We start from the raw sequence: 18,283 nt of genomic DNA, 5'->3' as shown, positions 1-18,283 counted from the left end.
TTTGTACAGTGCATCCGGAAAGTATTCACAGCGCATCACTTTTTTCACCTCTTATGTTATGTTACAGCCTTATTCCAAAATGGATTAAATTCATTTTTTCCTCAGAATTCTACACACAACACCCCATAATGACAACGTGAAAAAAGTTTACTTGAGGTTTTTGTAAATTTATTAAAAATAAAAAAACTGAGAAATCCCATGTACATAAGTATTCATAGCCATTGCCATGAAGCTCAAAATTGAGCTTGGGTGCATCCTGTTTCCCCTGATCATCCTTGAGATGTTTCTGCAGCTTCATTGGAGTCCACCTGTGGTAAATTCAGTTGATTGGACATGATTTGGAAAGGCACACACCTGTCTATATAAGGTCCCACAGTTGACAGTTCATGTCAGAGCACAAACCAAGCATGAAGTCAAAGGAATTATCTGTAGACCTCCGAGACAGGATTGTCTCGAGGCACAAATCTGGGGAAGGTTACAGAAAAATTTCTGCTGCTTTGAAGGTCCCAATGAGCACAGTGGCCTCCATCATCCATAAGTGGAAGAAGTTTCAAACCACCAGGACTCTTCCTAGAGCTGGCTGACCATCTAAACTGAGCGATCGGGGGGGAGTAGGGCCTTAGTCAGGGAGGTGACCAAGAACCCAATGGTCACTCTGTCAGAGCTCCAGAGGTCCTCTGTGGAGAGAGGAGAACCTTCCAGAAGGACAACCATCTCTGCAGCAATCCACCAATCAGGCCTGTATGGTAGAGTGGCCAGACAGAAGCCATTCCTTAGTAAAAGGCACATGGCAGCCTGCCTGGAGTTTGCTAAAAGGCACCTGAAGGACTCTCAGAGCATGAGAAAGAAAATTCTCTGGTCTGATGAGACAAAGATTGAACTCTTTGGTGTGAATGCCAGGTGTCATGTTTGGAGGAAACCAGGCACCGCTCATCACCAGGCCAATACCATCCCTACAGTGAAGCATGGTGGTGGCAGCATCATGCTGTGGGGATGTTTTTCAGCGGCAGGAACTGGGAGACTAGTCAGGATAAAGGGAAAGATGACTGCAGCAATGTACAGAGACATCCTGGATGAAAACCTGCTCCAGAGCGCTCTTGACCTCAGATTGCGGCGACGGTTTATCTTTCGGTAGGACAACGACCCTAAGCACACAGCCAAGATATCAAAGGAGTGGCTTCAGGACAACTCTGTGAATGTCCTTGAGTGGCCCAGCCAGAGCCCAGACTTGAATCTGATTGAACATCTCTGGAGAGATCTTAAAATGGCTGTGCACCGACGCTTCCCATCCAACCTGATGGAGCTTGAGAGGTGCTGCAAACAGGAATGGGCGAAACTGGCCAAGGATAGGTGTGCCAAGCTTGTGGCATCATATTCAAAAAGACTTGAGGCTGTAATTGCTGCCAAAGGTGCATCGACAAAGTATTGAGCAAAGGCTGTGAATACTTATGTACATGGGATTTCTCAGTTTTTTTATTTTTAATAAATTTGCAAAAACCTCAAGTAAACTTTTTTCACTTTGTCATTATGAATTATGTGTAAATAGATACTTATGTCATTGTGAATTTCCCCTTGGGATTAATAAAGTATCTATCTAGCTATCTATCTATCTTATGGGGTGTTGTGTGTAGAATTCTGAGGAAAAAAATGAATTTAATCCATTTTGGAATAAGGCTGTAACATAACAAAATGTGGAAAAAGTGATGCGCTGTGAATGCTTTCTGGATGCACTGTATATTTAAATCACGGAAACAGTATTAATAACTGAACTGACAAGCTTCTGCAGCAGCAACGTTGGTCTGTTTAACAACAGTACATGTTCTGTATGTACTACAATTTCACATGGCAGCACATTCTAATTCAGGGTCACTGGCACATAAGCCTACCGTGGTAACACAGGTATAAAATGGGAACCAAGCATGTAGAGGGCATCAGTTCATGTAGGGCACAATTACAAAAACAGCCACAAAGACATATTACAGTTACTGATCATGTCTTCATTTTGTTAATTTAAATAAATGACCCCTAAGTGACAATATGAATATTTGACACTATACAACACTTGACACTTTCTGGCCAGTCTCTAACCAGAAACTGAGCTGCAACATTCAGGATTGAGGCAAATGAATAACATGAAGAACTAATTTGTTCTCAGTTTTTATGCTTTCATTTATTGTTCTTCAACCTCTTCTGTTAACTTTGTTGTGATGTTTGAAGATAGTTGTCTGCCATCTGATAAGTTAAATTGCATAGTAGGTTATTAGAATCCCAAAAGGCACATCTGAAACTTTCTTGATTTGCTTGCTGTACCTCTTTCTATTTTCTTAAAGACCTATAGCACAATAGGCAGCCATTTAGTTGCATTCCCCCAGTGTTTTTTTTTTTTTTTTTACATTTATTCTATTGTTTTGTATAACATTTAAAAAAGCTTACCTAAGAAATTTCAAACAAGCCTCCTGGGATTAAAATTAAATAAATAAAAAATAAATAAATAAACAGAAGGCTTTTCTATGGAATACTATTTATGCCAAAATAAATGAAAATGACAACTATGAAATAATCACATGAAAATGTCAGCAATATACATGAGTCATTAAACCATGAAACAACATAATTAAATAATTCATTTAATTATTATGAAATATAAATACATCATTTTATTTTGATTCAATAATATAGTTGCCTCAGATTTATTCACTGCAGGTTTTAACTCAAAATAGCCTTATATTTATTTAACAATGGGACTTTTCCAAACAGCCCTTGAATGTTAGCACTATTTATTTCAGAAGGCCTCTTTTCATGATGATTTTGTCACTTGTTAATAAAACCAGCGGGCTGAACCTGTTTCTATTGGTTAATATTTTCCTGTTAATTTTTTCTGCCCAAATGTAGGCAATAGGCTACCAAAGATCTTTAGCACTACTTACAGTACATTCCAACTGGTGAAATTACAAGGCAGTAAGAGTGATAGTTCGTTTTTCAGTCCAAAATATATATGGAGAGAATTTAACATAATGTAACGTGTACTAAGCAAGAAGAATGTTTACTTAACAATAAAAAAACCCTACTTTAAGGCCTATATAGAGACTTAGCAACAGTAGTGAATTTCCTCCATTTATAGGCAAACTGTCTAACAGTGGACTGATGAACACACAGGTTTTAGAAATGCTTTTATAGCCTATAGGAACACTCTTAAGATCCTCTGGAGACATGGGGGAGATTATGAAATTGCTGAAATATAAAATTCTATCCTTGAACTATCCAGATAATATGTTCATGTTTGTTTGTTCTTTGAGCAAATACTATTCTTTGCCAAAATAATGTCCTTTGCCTGTGTCTTTAAGTACTGTATGTACATATGAATCACAGCGTACAGGGCACCAATCAACTGCAATTCAGAAAATTATGTGGGTTAACTAGTTGCATGAAACTAATAGGGGGACAATTTTGAAGCAATTGGTATCAGATACCTCAACTACATCCAAGAAAACTAAGAAACATCATTTTAACTGCAACATTCAGGATATAATATGCCAGTAATTTGTATGAATCTAGGCAACAATTTTTCTGCAAGTTTTGCAAACATACCATAGACAAGACACAAATACACACTTGGAATGATCATGTCAATCCAAAACCTGTGCTAAGGGCAAAGAGAAATAAAGATTATTTAGTATGCCAATCAAAGTAACAATAAAGGAAATAACGCTGTTGGATGTAAAATGAGTCTGCAGAGTACTTTGTGGCTAAGTATGGAGACTGATGTACCATTTCAAAAAATTAAGAAGATGCACCCTGTCTTCATTAAACATTGTAAACAACGAGGTGAGCTGCCACAGAGAGCAGTCTTCATCAAAATTTACTCCTGATCTTTGGACAACACATGGACACAGTCTTTTGAAAAATCTGTGGCAAGAAAATCTTCAATGGACATAATGACATGATTGATAATGAGACAATACTGTTCTCAGCATTATGATAGGCTATCTGGTCATTTGAATGTGAAAGGAGCTTCAGAAAATACACTTTTTACAGACAGAAAAGAGTTCTTCAGTGAGCTGAACACTATGCACCTCACAATCATTTTCTTTAATGGGGATGTGTATCAGAAATGGAAATCAGCCAAATGAACACAACTTAAATTTAAAGCAGTTTCACTGATTAATGACATGAGAACATGAGGACTATTAGTTTGGCGAGTTCAGATTCTTTAAAATACGGCTTATTTATGCTGTAGTTATATGTATTTTTTCTGCTACATCCTGAACTTTAACTCACTTATTCATTTATGAATTGCATATACTGCATGCCATGAACTTCTTGCCGTTAATTAATATGCAGTATATTCACGTAATCTGTGCAATTTTCATAAATACAATGGGTATAGAAAAGAATTAACCCTTGTCAAAATATTCATATTTTTGTTGCTCTAAAGCCTAAAACACACAAACATTTTTTTTTTAGCTTTATTTACTCAGTTTTACCTATAACATCCAAGTCAAACATATATAAGCAACAATTTGAAAAAGTAACAATAAATAAAAAGCTAATAAAGTTTTAACTGATAAAGGATTACCAACCCCAGGTGTCAGAACTTTGTGGAATCACCTTCTGCTTTAAATACAAAATGGTATTTTGGGATCCTTCTGTACCAACTTTACACATCTAGACTGAGCAATATTCGCCTGTTTGTCTTTACAAAACTGATCAAGCTCAGTCAAACTAGGATGGTGACCATTGGTGGACTACATATGTCATACTGTTCCACTGCTTTTCAATAGGGTTTAAGGCTGGGCTCTGATTAGGTCATGCAAGGACATTCACTTTTCTCTCCTTTAGCCACTGTGTGGTCCATTTTGATGTGTGCTTTGGGTCATTGTCACATTGAAAGATGAATCTTCTTCCCATTGACAACTTTCTGGTTGAGGGCAGCAGATTTTCTTCTAGAATTTTACGGTATTTTCCCTTCTACCCTACTGCAGAAAAATACCCTCACAACAGGATGTTACCACCTCCATGCGTTACTGTATGAATGGTGTGTTTTGGAAGGTGAGTTGTATTGGCTTTTTGCCAGTTGTACCATTTGGTGTTGAGACCAAATAGATCGATTTTGGTCTCTTCTGATCAGAACACCTTTTTCCACTCAGCCTCAGAATCTTCAAGGTGTGCTTTGGCAAAGCTCAAAAAAGACTTTATGTGGCCTTTCTTGAGGAGTGGCTTAGTTCTTGTAACCCTCCCATACAAGCTACATTTGTTTAGTGCTCGAGACATTGTTGTCACATATACAAAATGACCACTCTCTGCCATAAAGTCTTTTAACTCCTTCAAAGTTGCCATTGGCCTCTTGGTAACCTCTCTGACCAGTTTCCTCATCACTCTTCCATCCAGTTTCCACTTCTTAATTATGGCCTTTATCAATAATATGGATTGATAAAGCTATTTAAATATTTTTGTATCAATCTGCTGACTTATGCCTGTTCACAACTTTATCTCTGAGATCTTTTGAATGTGCCTTGCCACAAACAGTTGATTATTTGCTTTCAGTTGCACTTCCAAGCACTGGAATGCTCCAAGAATGGCTGCTTTTATGCTAAACCAATCACAATGATTACACTGGATAATAGGTGGAAGCCAATTACTTTGGTGTGCAATGGAGAAAGTGATTACTTATACTTTATTGAGTTTAAAAGTAGTGTTTGGGAAGGGTGATTATATGAACTGTTGCTATTACAGTGCATTCAGAAAGTATTTACAGTGTATCACTTTTTCCACATTTTGTTATGTTACAGCCTTATTCCAAAATGGATTAAATTCATTTTTTTCCTCAGAATTCTACACACAACACCCCATAATGACAACATGAAAAAAGTTTACTTAAGATTTTTGCAAATTTATTAAAAATAAAAAAATTGAGAAAGCACATGTACGTAAGTATTCACAGCTTTTGCCATGAAGCTCAAAATTGAGCTCAGGTGCATCCTGTTTCCCCTGATCACCCTTGAGATGTTTCTGCAGCTTAATTGGAGTCCATCTATGGCAAATTCAGTTGATTGGACATGATTTGGAAAGGCACACACCTGTCTATATAAGGTCCCACAGTTGACAGTTCATGTCAGAGCACAAACCATGCATGAAGTCAAAGTAATTGTCTGTAGACCTCCGAGACAGGATTGTCTCGAGGCACAAATCTGGGGAAGGTTACAGAAAAATTTCTGCTGCTTTGAAGGTCCCAATGAGCACAGTGGCCTCTATCATCCGTAAGTGGAAGAAGTTTGAAACCACCAGGACTCTTCCTAGAGCTGGCCGGCCATCTAAACTGAGCAATCGGGGGAGAAGGGCCTTAGTCAGGGAGGTGACCAAGAACACAGTGGTCACTCTGTCAGAGCTCCAGAGGTCCTCTGTGGAGAGAGGAGAACCTTCCAGAAGGACAATCATCTCTGCAGGACAACGACCCTAAGCACACAGCCAAGATATCAAAGGAGTGGCTTCAGGACAACTCTGTGAATGTCCTTGAGTGGCCCAGCCAGAGCCCAGGCTTGAATCCAATTGAACATCTCTGGAGAGATCTTAAAATGGCTGTGCACCGACGCTTCCCATCCAACCTGATGGAGCTTGAGAGGTGCTGCAAAGAGGAATGGGAGAAACTGGCCAAGGATAGGTGTGCCAAGCTTGTGGCATCATATTCAAAAAGACTTGAGGCTGTAATTGCTGCCAAAGGTGCATCGACAAAGTATTGAGCAAAGGCTGTGAATACTTATGTACATGTGAGTTCTCAGTTTTTTTATTTTTAATAAATTTGCAAAAATCTCCAGTAAACCTTTTTCATGTTGTCATTATGGGGTGTTGTGTGTAGAATTCTGTGGAAAAAAATTAATTTAATCCATTTTGGAATAAGGCAGTAACATAACAATATGTGAAAAAAGTGATGCGCTGTGAATACTTTCCGGATGCACTGTATGTCTTTGACATGGATGCAATAGGTTGCATTGAGTAAATAAATCTGAAAAAAAACAAATACTTGTGTGTGTGTTTTCATTTTAGGCTGTAAAGCAAAGTATGAATATTTTCAAAGGGGCCGATTCTTTTCTATACCCAATGTAGAATGCAATGGTTCCATTTTTTCCAGTGTTTGTGTTATTGTAGTAATTGCAAATACTTTCTTACAGTAAAAGAAAAAAATCCAAAAATGCAAACAAAAAAGAAACTTGATAAAACTGCCAAAAAATAAAATGGCCCTATACAGTAAATGAAAAGCTTCATAAGGTAACACTCAGGACATAGGAAATAAGATAGGCCAAGCACTCACATATTATTTTAGTAAGTTTTGCTAACCATAAATGGCTGAAGATCCACCTTTTATAATCATATTTAACTAAAAAATTAAGACCTAATGCACCAAATTCAAATACTGTAGCTTGATTGTCCTGATATATACACAAGTTAATGCACTTTACTAATAGACATGCACAATTAAGCAAAATACATTCTGCTCTGAACAGAAGACCACATCAACAAATGGCATCAAACAGCACAAAACAGATATTAGCTACACTGCATTTTTTATTCTGTTTATCTGTTGTTTCAGATTTCTTACCAGGACTAATAGAGATTGTCAGATGTTTGTAGATGACTATTCTATTGGGGTCTTCTTTTCAACTAATCAAACTTATAGTAATGTGTCTGTCCGGAATATGCTTACTTGGCAATTCTTTCCCAGATGTTCACTTCTTTGAGCTACAGCAGAAAATTACCAGTTGTTGTGGTTTTTATGTTGCACACATCTAATGCCGCGATACCTACAAATAACCTGTGAGGATCACTTGTTTAACAAGAAACAGCTTAACCATTGACCACACAAATTCAAGAGGACACCGATAGTATCTGCGTTCAAAATTTTATCATCCATATGAATCTGTGCCCTGCATATAAATAAGGTACAACAAATTCATAAAAATACAAAAATCTCTAGCCCCATGGGACTCATCTTTCTATATATCCATACACAGCTTTTTTCCTTTATAATTTTTTTTTTCATTTTATTTGAAAAAAATAACATTCCATACGATCAAATCTAACTTTCACACCAAAGAAAACAACATTACATACACTCAAAATGAACTTAACAAAACACACAAAGAGAAAGAAAGAAGAGCCAACAGCAAGGCGGCTCAGCAGCAACAAAGAAGGAAGAGTTCACTACCGCCCCACCCGATATAAATGCTTATTCTAATGTTTTATTAATTAGATCTTGTCATATTTTAAAAAGGTTTTCAACGGATCCTCTAAAAGAGAATTTTATTTATTTCCAACTTCAAATAGTATAGAACATCAGTTATGCACTGACTTATAAAAGGTGGGTTGGGGTTCTTCCTGTTGGGCAAGGTAAGTCTGCGTACTAGTATTGTGGTATAAGCAAATACAATCAATTTGTCCTTTTCCGCTTTGAGCCCATCTGGGAGTACACCAAACACAGCTGTTAATGGGTTAAGTGTGTTTGTGACACCAAGGCTGTCTGATAGGCATTCAAAGATTTTTGCACAAAATAATGTTAATTTGGTACACTTCCAAAACATGTGGCCCAGTAAGGCTGGAGCTAGATTGCAATGTTTGCAGGTTGGATCTTGCCCTGGATACATTTTGGACAATTTTAAATGAGACAAATAAATGAAAGATTTAAAATTGAATGATTAAAGTCTTTGAGCAGTCTATCTACGCTGTGTGTATTCTGTGCATCGCTGTCTTCCACTCTTTTGAGATATTAAATGAAAGATTCTTTCACCACTGTACCCTAGGATCTTTGAAAGAGACTACGATGTTTTTATATATTATTGAGATACTGTATGAGTTTTCTTTATTTTCTACTTATTTTTCTTTTTCCTTATAATCATGCTTATGACAACATTTTGTTTTAGTAAAGGTAAGTAGGGTGGATGCTCCAACTATCCATGACACCCACTGTGACTAATTCTCTGGGACAAAGGCTGAAAATAATTAGGAATGACATATGAACATTTATGTTAAATAGAATGTCCAGTAGGGGCTTAGCAGTCTTTTGACCTTAATACCTCTGCAGATTTTTTTCATCCAGACCACTTTTTTTTACTGTTTTTTTACTGTCTTCCCAACCATCTGACCTTATCATGAGACTCGTACAATACAACGTTATAAAAAAGGACTCTACTTTTCTGCTAATCATGTATCTATGTGATGAAAGTATGTATTGATTTATAATTTGTTACCTAGTCATTATTATTCTTACCTAATTTCATTTATATTTCCTTATTTCTTTGACATCTTGCAAAGCACTTTGAGCTACTGTACATCTTGTGTATGAAAATGAGCTAGAGAAATAGACACTGCTGTTTTTGTTAACAAAAAAGGCACTTAAATACATCCCTATACTAATATATGTCAAATCAATTACTTTTTAATGAATAGGTACAAACTTTACAGGTGTTAAGTCTTCTCTGAAAAAATATCACAAACACATTCTTGTACTAATCTGTTTCCTTCCTTCCTTCTTCACAGCTACACAATTTTTATTCACTCTCCAATTTTGTCAGATCAGGAGTTTCTGAAATCTGGTCTATACCACATAAATTTCTATCCAAAAATCAAACAGTGAGCTGTGTGCCCGCTGACTATAATGTTCTAGTCTAAACTAACTTAACTTTAAAAGATAATAAGTGTAATCCAAATGCAGCCTTAAATCACTATAATTGTCTGCAAGGCCAGGTATCTTTAAAACTAATAAATCAACCATCAATAACAGTGAAACCATACTTCATTAATCACCATTTACATGATATTTTCCTATACTGACAATGTGCAAATAAGTGCAATTTCCATAATTACATAACAGGTATAACAAGACCTTGAACTTTCGGGAACTCAGTAAATCGATGTTTCTAAATGCTTAACTTTCTCTTTGTTACTTTATTGGATATCCCATTCTCTTAATTCCCTATAATCTGGGGTTCCCAACTTCAATCCTGGGGTACCACTTTTGTTGTGGGTTTTCATTCCGACCAGTTTCACAAATAAATGGTGGGCAAAGTGGCCTAGAGGTTAAGGATTAGACTCCAAACCCCAAGGTTATGGGTTCACATTCCACTACTGACAATGTGTGACCATGAGCAAGCAAGTCATCACTTAACCTGCCTGTAATGCAACCAGAAAAACAAAAGAAATGTAATCAATTGTATCTCATCTGATGTTAGTTACCTTGTATAAAGATGTCAGCCAAATAAATACATGTAAATGGCTTACTTTTAAATTATTTAATCAGTCTGTCTTTTTCTCTGACTTTGCATTCAAAAATGTGTTAGTATATTTATATGTAATTAAATTCAAAATTTGCATTTTTTACATCTTCCTATGCCAACTTTAGTTTACCATACTCTTTTTAATTCACCTTTCCCTGTGTTGTTTACTCCCCTAATTTTATCCAAATACACCCAAATACTGACAATTAGTGATGAGCAGTACAGACACAGGTACAAATGACACTGAATACTAAAGCAAAGTAGCAACTTCAGCAGAAAATTCACCTGTGAGTTACTAATTAAAAAAATGTTTAAATGATTAGAGCATAAAATTAGGAAAATATTAAAAAACAAGACAGAACAATTATTAATGTCACACATACAATTGCTTGTTATATTCCCATTAAGATTTAGCAAACACATTTTATAGCTTCTGGATTGACACAAAAGGGCAGGAACTGGGGAATGAAAGCTAGTTTGATAAAGGCAGGAGTCCATTTAAAAGCTGAAGGTGGTTGGGATAAACACCTGCAGGACTGAACTTGAGGACCACTTTCACAAAGGAATGTAACATTGACATACTGGCTCTGCTTTAACAGTCAGTGTCATTTGCACCCATGTCTGCACTGCTCATCACTAATTGTCAGTATATGGATACAATGTAAGGGGAAAATTCCACAGAAATAAGGTGAATTGAAATAAAAATGCTAAAAGAAAGTCATGTAATTTTCTAAAATGCTTAATCCAGACCAGGATTGTGGTAGGGTTTTGGAGCATATCCCAGTTAACAGGGAAGAAACAAACCCTGGACAGGGGGCCAGTACATCAAACAGATAACACACAGACAACTAGGCCAGTTTAGCATTGTGGATTCACTTAATTTCCACACAGACATGGTGCCAGTTCCATTTAACATTGGGAATATGCAGGACCCAGCCCTAGGAGGAGTGTAATATCACCAGGCACACACACAGACAGATTTCCATCCTTTTCATAAATTGTATAATTCAGGGTCAGTAGGAACCATTATCGGCACACATGATATGGATGGAGTGGTGGCTCCGAGGCCAGGGATCCACACCGACAATCGGACTGTTGGGACCTTGAGCAAAGCCCTTAACCTGAAATTGCTTTGTCCTGGTATGATGTTAACCTGCATCCAACCATGCAAGTAGGTCCTGCAATTTGCAGGGAAAACTTGGGGGTTGGTAGCAGGGTTGCCACTGCAGCCACCATTGAAAACCTCACACTGCTCCAGTGTGGTGCTGTGGTGTCACCAGTTGCACGGCTGCACTCGGGTCCCAATCTGGGTAGATCCTTGTGTGGCGGATGTGGCAACATGCTGTAAAATCAGCACATGTTCCCAACCTCCCTCTCTCATATTAGCAGCTGAAAATACCCAATATTGTAAAAATAACTAAATGCCAGAATACTGATTTTAAATATTTAACCATCCCTCCTTCATTCTCTTTTTATTATTTATTTTATTATTTTTATTTTTAATATTTAGCATGGCATATTGTGCTGCGATGGCTGTCAAGTAAAATTCTAAACTCAGCCTCTCACTTTCTATGATACTGGCAATCGCAGATGTCGTTTCTGTGATTTTTGCTGCCCTCCATACACTTACAACATACTCTAGCACTACTGTACTTGCACAGTACTGTTCAAGTTTTTGGCAACTCTTAAGTTTTACAATTACTTACTAGTTTTTTTGTGGTTCTCTCAGAATACCTAGGTGGGGTCTGAACAATGGTTCAAACCCAGGGGCCTTCTCCTTCATAAGCTCACCCCTGCTAGGCAGACTCAAAAGTCAATGACGGCCCAGTTTAGCACTGCGCTAAAACGCACGGTTTTGGAATGTCAGAGAAAAACAGTGAGCAAGCCGGATTTTGACCATAGGTTGAAACAATCCAAAACATATACATATAATCAATAAAAGAGTCCGGTGAACAGAACGTATTATTCCTTAATAGAAAAAATACAGCAGCATGTGTACTTGAAGAGCAGAGCCGAAATCTCCAGGGTCAAAGCAGTTCGTGTTTCACTACATGGCACCGCCGTCAAATTTAACGATATGCCAAAATAAATTGAAACTAAGATGATGTAGCTCGTGCGTCAATTATTTGTTAACGCTCGGCAGCAGTTTTGCGTAAACTATGGAAAAAGCAACAAGTCATTCAATACACCTCTCCGCACGTCCTGCCCTTGACTCGACATCCGCTGCCAAGCGACGCCCACAAACAGATCCCGGGGTTTCCAAGTTTAGGAGGTATACTTTCTAACCTGAAGAAACCGAGTTAAACAACCATAGCCGGCCACTGTTTAATAGTAAGTCAATCGTACGCAATGTGGCCCGCGCTGTCCGATTTAAAACCAAACATTTTTTCACAGTTTTCTCATACCTTTTCGCACACCACGCGCCGACATCCCTCCTGTTCCTTACACGCCACACACCAGCTGCGCGATTACGCCGGGGGAGAGGGGGCGCGTCAGGTGAGCCGCCTTGTCTTCCACCCTCCTCCTTCTTCTCGTGCCACACCCCGACCTGTTCGGGGCGGGGCGACACTCAGCTTATGCAGACGAGGTGCGTCTCTGCGGGTTTTGAACCATTTTAATTTTTTATTGTCGCCATTTTACATCATCACAAAGCTTATTAAAAATCCAATGAGTTTGTGGGTAGAAAATGTGTGCGAGTACCAAAAAGAAGCGCGGCTATCCAGTAGGAGGAGCTTGGAAAAGACCTGAAATGGAAACGGTGAACAATACACTGAGGAATGTAATACATGTTAGAAACGCCAGGTATGACTTTGTGGCTCTGAGGTTTTAGGTAGCGTCACTAATTAAAGAGACTTGTAACATTATGCATTTTTTGTTTCCAATTTTTTTATTAAGTCCATCCATCCATCCCTCCTCTTCCGATTATCCCAGGTCGGGTCGCGGAGGCAGCAGCTTGAGCAGAGATGCCCAGACTTCCCTCTCCCCGGCCACTTCTTCTAGCTCTTCGCGAGAATCCCAAGGCGTTCCCAGGCCAGCCGGAAGACATAGTCCCCCCAGCGTGTCCTGGGTCTTCCCCGGGGTATCCTCCCGGTTGGACGTGCCCGGAACACTTCACCAGGGAGGCGTCCAGGAGGCATCCTGATCAGATGCCCGAGCCACCTCATGTGACTCCTCTCAATGCGGAGAGCTTCTCACCCTATATTTAAGGGAGAGCCCAGACAACCTGCGGAGAAAACTCATTTCAGCCGCTTGTATTCGCGATCTCGTTCATTCGGTCACTACCCATAGCTCATGACCATAGGTGAGGGTAGGAACATAGATCGACTGGTAAATTGAGAGCTTTGCCTTATGGCTCAGCTCCTTTTTCACCACGACAGACCGATGCAGAGCCCGCATCACTGCGGACGCCGCACCGATCCGCCTGTCGATCTCACGCTCCATTCTTCCCTCACTCGTGAACAAGACCCCGAGATACTTGAACTCCCCCACTTGGGGCAGGATCTCGCTCCCACCATTTTCCGGCTGAGGACCATGGTCTCGGATTTGGAGGTGCTGATTCCCATCTCAGCCGCTTCACACTCGGCTGCGAACCGATCCAGAGAGAGCTGAAGATCACGGCCTGATGAAGCAAACAGGACAACATCATCTGCAAAAAGCAATGACCCAATCCTGAGTCCACCAAGCCGGACCCCCTCAACACCTTGGCTGCGCCTAGAAATTCTGCCCATAAAAGTTATGAACAGAATTGGTGACAAAGGGCAGCCCTGGCGGTGTCCAACTCTCACTGGAAACGGGTTCGACTTACTGCCGGCAATGCAGACCAAGCTCTGGCACCGATCGTACAGGGACCGAACAGCTCTTATCAGGGGGTCTGGTACCCAATACTCTCGGAGCAACCCCCACAGGATTCCCCGAGGGACACGGTCGAATGCCTTTTCCGAAGCGTTTACTTTTTATTAAGTAAATATGGAAATACAGTACATTACGGTAAATCAAATACTGTATAACATCAGTACAATATAAAAACACGCACTTCATCCCACAGCCCAAAACAGCAGAAGTTAATCATGGAGGAGAGAAGGGCACAGATGCATTTTAGAAAAACTACACTACCAGCCAAGGTGTTATTAATGTTGCTAATGATTATTACTGTATGAAATGGTGGATTTATAATTTATTATTAATTGTTTACTTGAGGACATTAGTGGAAATTAATGGGAAGTGCATTTAAAATTGAAGTCAGGGAGCATTTCTTTACACAAAGAGTTTTGGGACACTGGAACAAACTAGTGAGACATGGAATTGAAGTAGAAACCTTGACAACCTTTAAGAAAAATCTGTATGAGTTATTAGTATAGCTTAGCTATTAGCCTGCGGTGGGTTGGCACCCTGCCCAGAATTGGTTCCTGCCTTGTGCCCTGTGTTGGCTGGGACTGGCTCCAGCAGACCCCTGTGACCCTGTGTTCGGATTCAGCAGGTTGGAAAATGGATGGGTGGATGGATAGCTATTAGCTAAACAGATGGTATTGGTGGACTGAATGGACTTCACTCATTTGTCAATTTTATTATGTTCTTGTTCACCTAATAACGTTTCAGCCGACATTCCTTCAGTGTCCTAATGGTCAAGACCCTTAGCTTATCCTTGATAATAGCTGATTATTATAGAAACCTCTGTGTAATAGCAATGCTGAAACCAAGTTATTCTATTCACTTGTGGTACAAGGTACAGGCTGGCATTCCTTAAGTTCTTTTCTGTGTTGGAAAATGGCCAAAATGAAACTGCATTCTCAAGAAGCATGTCAGTCTATTGTTTTCTTTAAGAATGAAGTTTATTCCATTTGAAAGACTGCCAAGAAAGTGAAGATTTCATACAAAGACGTCTATTACTGTCTTGGGACAGAAAAGAAAAATAAGAGAAACCCAGACGCACAACTGCATATGATGATAAGTACATCATATTATGTAGTTCAAGTAACAAATGCCTTACTGGTCCTCAGGTGGCTTCTTCTTTAAATACATGTCAAATACCAGTGTCACCTGCATTATTGGGATTAATAAAGTATCTATCTATCTATCTATCTATCTATCTATCTATCTATTAGGGAAAAGACATCTCCTGGATGCTGACCATATTTTGCCTTTTCAGTTATCTTCTGTCCAATATTGTTTTCCCCAATTTAATGTTTTTTTTTTTTTCTGGATGTGGCTTTTCGTTGAAACTCTGCATCTAAGGCCAGCATCCCAGAATTGTTTTATCTCTGCTGCAGGTCATAATTCCATTGTTAATGGGAGGATGAACTTTAATGCAAATAATTTTTTTTTTTTTTTTTACAGTTTTTCATTTTTACAATACACGCATTCCTTTTCATGAGGAGCTTTTTATGAAATATCTATCTATATATATATAATTCACTAAGCCGGAAGACAAGTAGCCACCCATGGAAAGCACGCCGGAAGGGGCGTGGATTCACTAAGCCGCCGACAAGTAAGACGCCCAAGACCATTGGATACAACGGTAACTCGCAGAGCCACGCCCACCAACTCGGACACGACAACTCTGAAAAAACGACATCATTTATGTTCGGCTGGGCTACAGTACACATGCACCTTTAAGCCACGTTTACTTTTCGATTACGAGGCACAACCGCATGCACCACAGCAAACTGTTTTATACGCTACATACAGCAATTCGCATCCGTGACAAACATGCGTCTTCTTAGATGGTCCTGCAGAAACACGGAAGACGTTTCCCCGCCCACCAACACTCCTTTTTTCCCCGGCCCATGTCTACCCTCGCTCTCTAGGCATTCACACTGCCTGCTCATGTTTCCGGACGCAAAAACTCACCGACCACCCAGTTAGTCCCTTTCGTCTATGCTAGGAGTCCACATGCATCTCTGAGCAACGTTGACTTTTCATTATTCTTTTCGGTTTCGACACACGACTGCATCGTCACAGATGATCCTGCAGATCAACTTTCATTCCCCGAGGAATTTCTTAATAGTCTTACTCCTACTGGCATTCCTCCACATAAACTCAAAATTAAAAATGGATCCATCATCATGCTTCTCAGAAACCTCCTGCCTGCAAAAGGTCTTTGTAATGGCACTAGACTGTCTGTTAGCGCCATTCACCGCAATGTACTGGAGTGTAAAACTATCACAGCTGCTACCTCACAAACTGTCCTTATTCCCCGGATATGCCTGACCCCGTCAGATTCAAATTTGCCTTTTACTTTTACCCGAAGACAATTTCCTGTTCGATTGGCATTTGCAATGACAATTAATAAGGCACAGGGACAAACTTTCAAAAACATATGCCTGTATCTGCCAAAACCAGTCTTCACTCACAGACAATTATATGTTGCTCTCTCCAGAGTTCCATCTTTTCATTCACTTTCTGTTGATTCCTCAAACCCTCCCTTTTTAGACAACTGTGTCTTTCCAGAAGTGTTCAACCATCAATCAACAATTATGCGGCGTTTGTTATGCCGCGGGTTCACTATTGTGTTGTATTTTACTCTCTCCAGAGTTCCATCTTTTCATTCACTTACTGTTGTATTCTCAGACCAACCCGTTTTAGACAACTGTGTCTTTCCGGAAGTGTTTAGCATTCAATAAATAATTATGCATGAGATTGAGCATTAACAGGTCTCTGATGTCCTTGGATGTCCCGTACTGCACGCGCACTACACTGAATGGATCAACCGGGGCTTGCATTTGTTCCCCACGAACGAGGAATTCCCAGGAAGTGCGGTTCATACGCTCGCACTGATTACGTCCCTACCCTTTGTACACACCCACCCGCTACTACCATGTCGGGTGACACAAAACACGGCATCAATCCAGCTGTAAGCCGCGTTGACTGTTCATTTGCCTTCCATGGCCACCGCTTCAAATGTATTTCATGGAAACAACACTTCTTTCAATGTTATACAGATTCCTGCATCAAGTAACCGCATGCCCGATACACTGAATGGATCAACGTGGGTCTACCAGGCGCAGAAAGGCGTGTGTAAGCGGTTGAACCCCATTCGTGCTGAAAACCGGAGAATTACCAGTAAGTGCGAGTCATACGCTCGCACTGATTACGTCCCTGCCCTTTGTACACAAACCGCTACTACCGTGGTCGGGTAACTTGGTGGATTATATATAGAAAAGCAGCCAAAACCGCAAAGAACAATGAAAAGTCTACGTGACTCACAGGTGCATGTGGACTGTGCCTGAGCGCCGTCCACCCCTATCCCTCGGTCTGGGAGGAGAAGGCGCGATGGCGGTCCGCCAGTTTTCAGTCACGGACAATTGTGTGTTGGTTCGTTCCGTGCATTGTTACAATGTTACTTTTCTTGGTGATTTATTACATTACCCATTTTTCAAATGTTAATTTTCTCCCTGTGCTTAAAAATCATTAGAAAAGCGGCCTGATTATGCGGCGTATGGTACGCCGAATAGAATATGGCTAGAATATGATATTATGGAATGCCAATTAGATGGTCAGCTGGACTATAGGTCATCAGAACTGTCATTTTGTGTCATGTGACTGACTGGAGGACACAGTATTTTATTTTGACAGATAATTATGTTGACTTTATTATAATGTTAATGAAACTTTATTTTGCCATGAGTTTTTATACTAATCCTTATAATTAATTTCTTTTCTCTTTGTTTAGCTCAATAAGGCTTGTGAGTCTCAATGTTGTATAGTTTAGTGATTTACTGTTACTGTGTTATAGTTTTTAAATGAAGTAAGGCCTCTGAGCCTGTACTCAAAAAAGAGTGCTGTACAAGAATGAATTGAATTAAAAGTGTTTTATAAAAACTTTAAATTTATATTTTAAGGTCAAATGACAGTGTAACCCAGATCATTTCTTCCTAGTGAAGCACCAGCAGTAGCACAAAACGTTGTAGTAAAATCTTTAAAACAGAATTATTTACATTGTTTGTTTGTTTCTATCGCATGAACCATTTTTTCATCTTTTTTGAGGCAAACTGCCTTTCTTTCCTCTCAAGTGGTTGTTT

At 39.4% G+C, this 18,283-nt stretch overlaps 1 protein-coding gene across 1 annotated transcript in view; it reads right to left on the bottom strand.

The window, feature by feature from the left end:
* The window catches only part of LOC114647904 (6-phosphofructo-2-kinase/fructose-2,6-bisphosphatase 2-like), a 60,486-nt gene extending 47,695 nt beyond the window's left edge, over window positions 1–12,791 (bottom strand). Inside the window, exon 1 of the mRNA XM_051924299.1 lies at window positions 12,671–12,791. Within this exon, the coding sequence (XP_051780259.1) occupies window positions 12,671–12,695 (25 nt within the window). The 5' untranslated portion in view covers window positions 12,696–12,791. The remainder of the gene's footprint in view (window positions 1–12,670) is intronic.
* Between the last annotated feature and the right edge of the window lie 5,492 nt (window positions 12,792–18,283).

The sequence above is a fragment of the Erpetoichthys calabaricus genome, chromosome 3 (assembly GCF_900747795.2).
Source record: "Erpetoichthys calabaricus chromosome 3, fErpCal1.3, whole genome shotgun sequence".
In the NCBI taxonomy this organism is placed as follows: Eukaryota; Metazoa; Chordata; class Cladistia; order Polypteriformes; family Polypteridae; genus Erpetoichthys; species Erpetoichthys calabaricus.
Note: the sequence above shows the minus strand (reverse complement) of the source record. Positions and strands in the feature narration are given on the sequence as shown.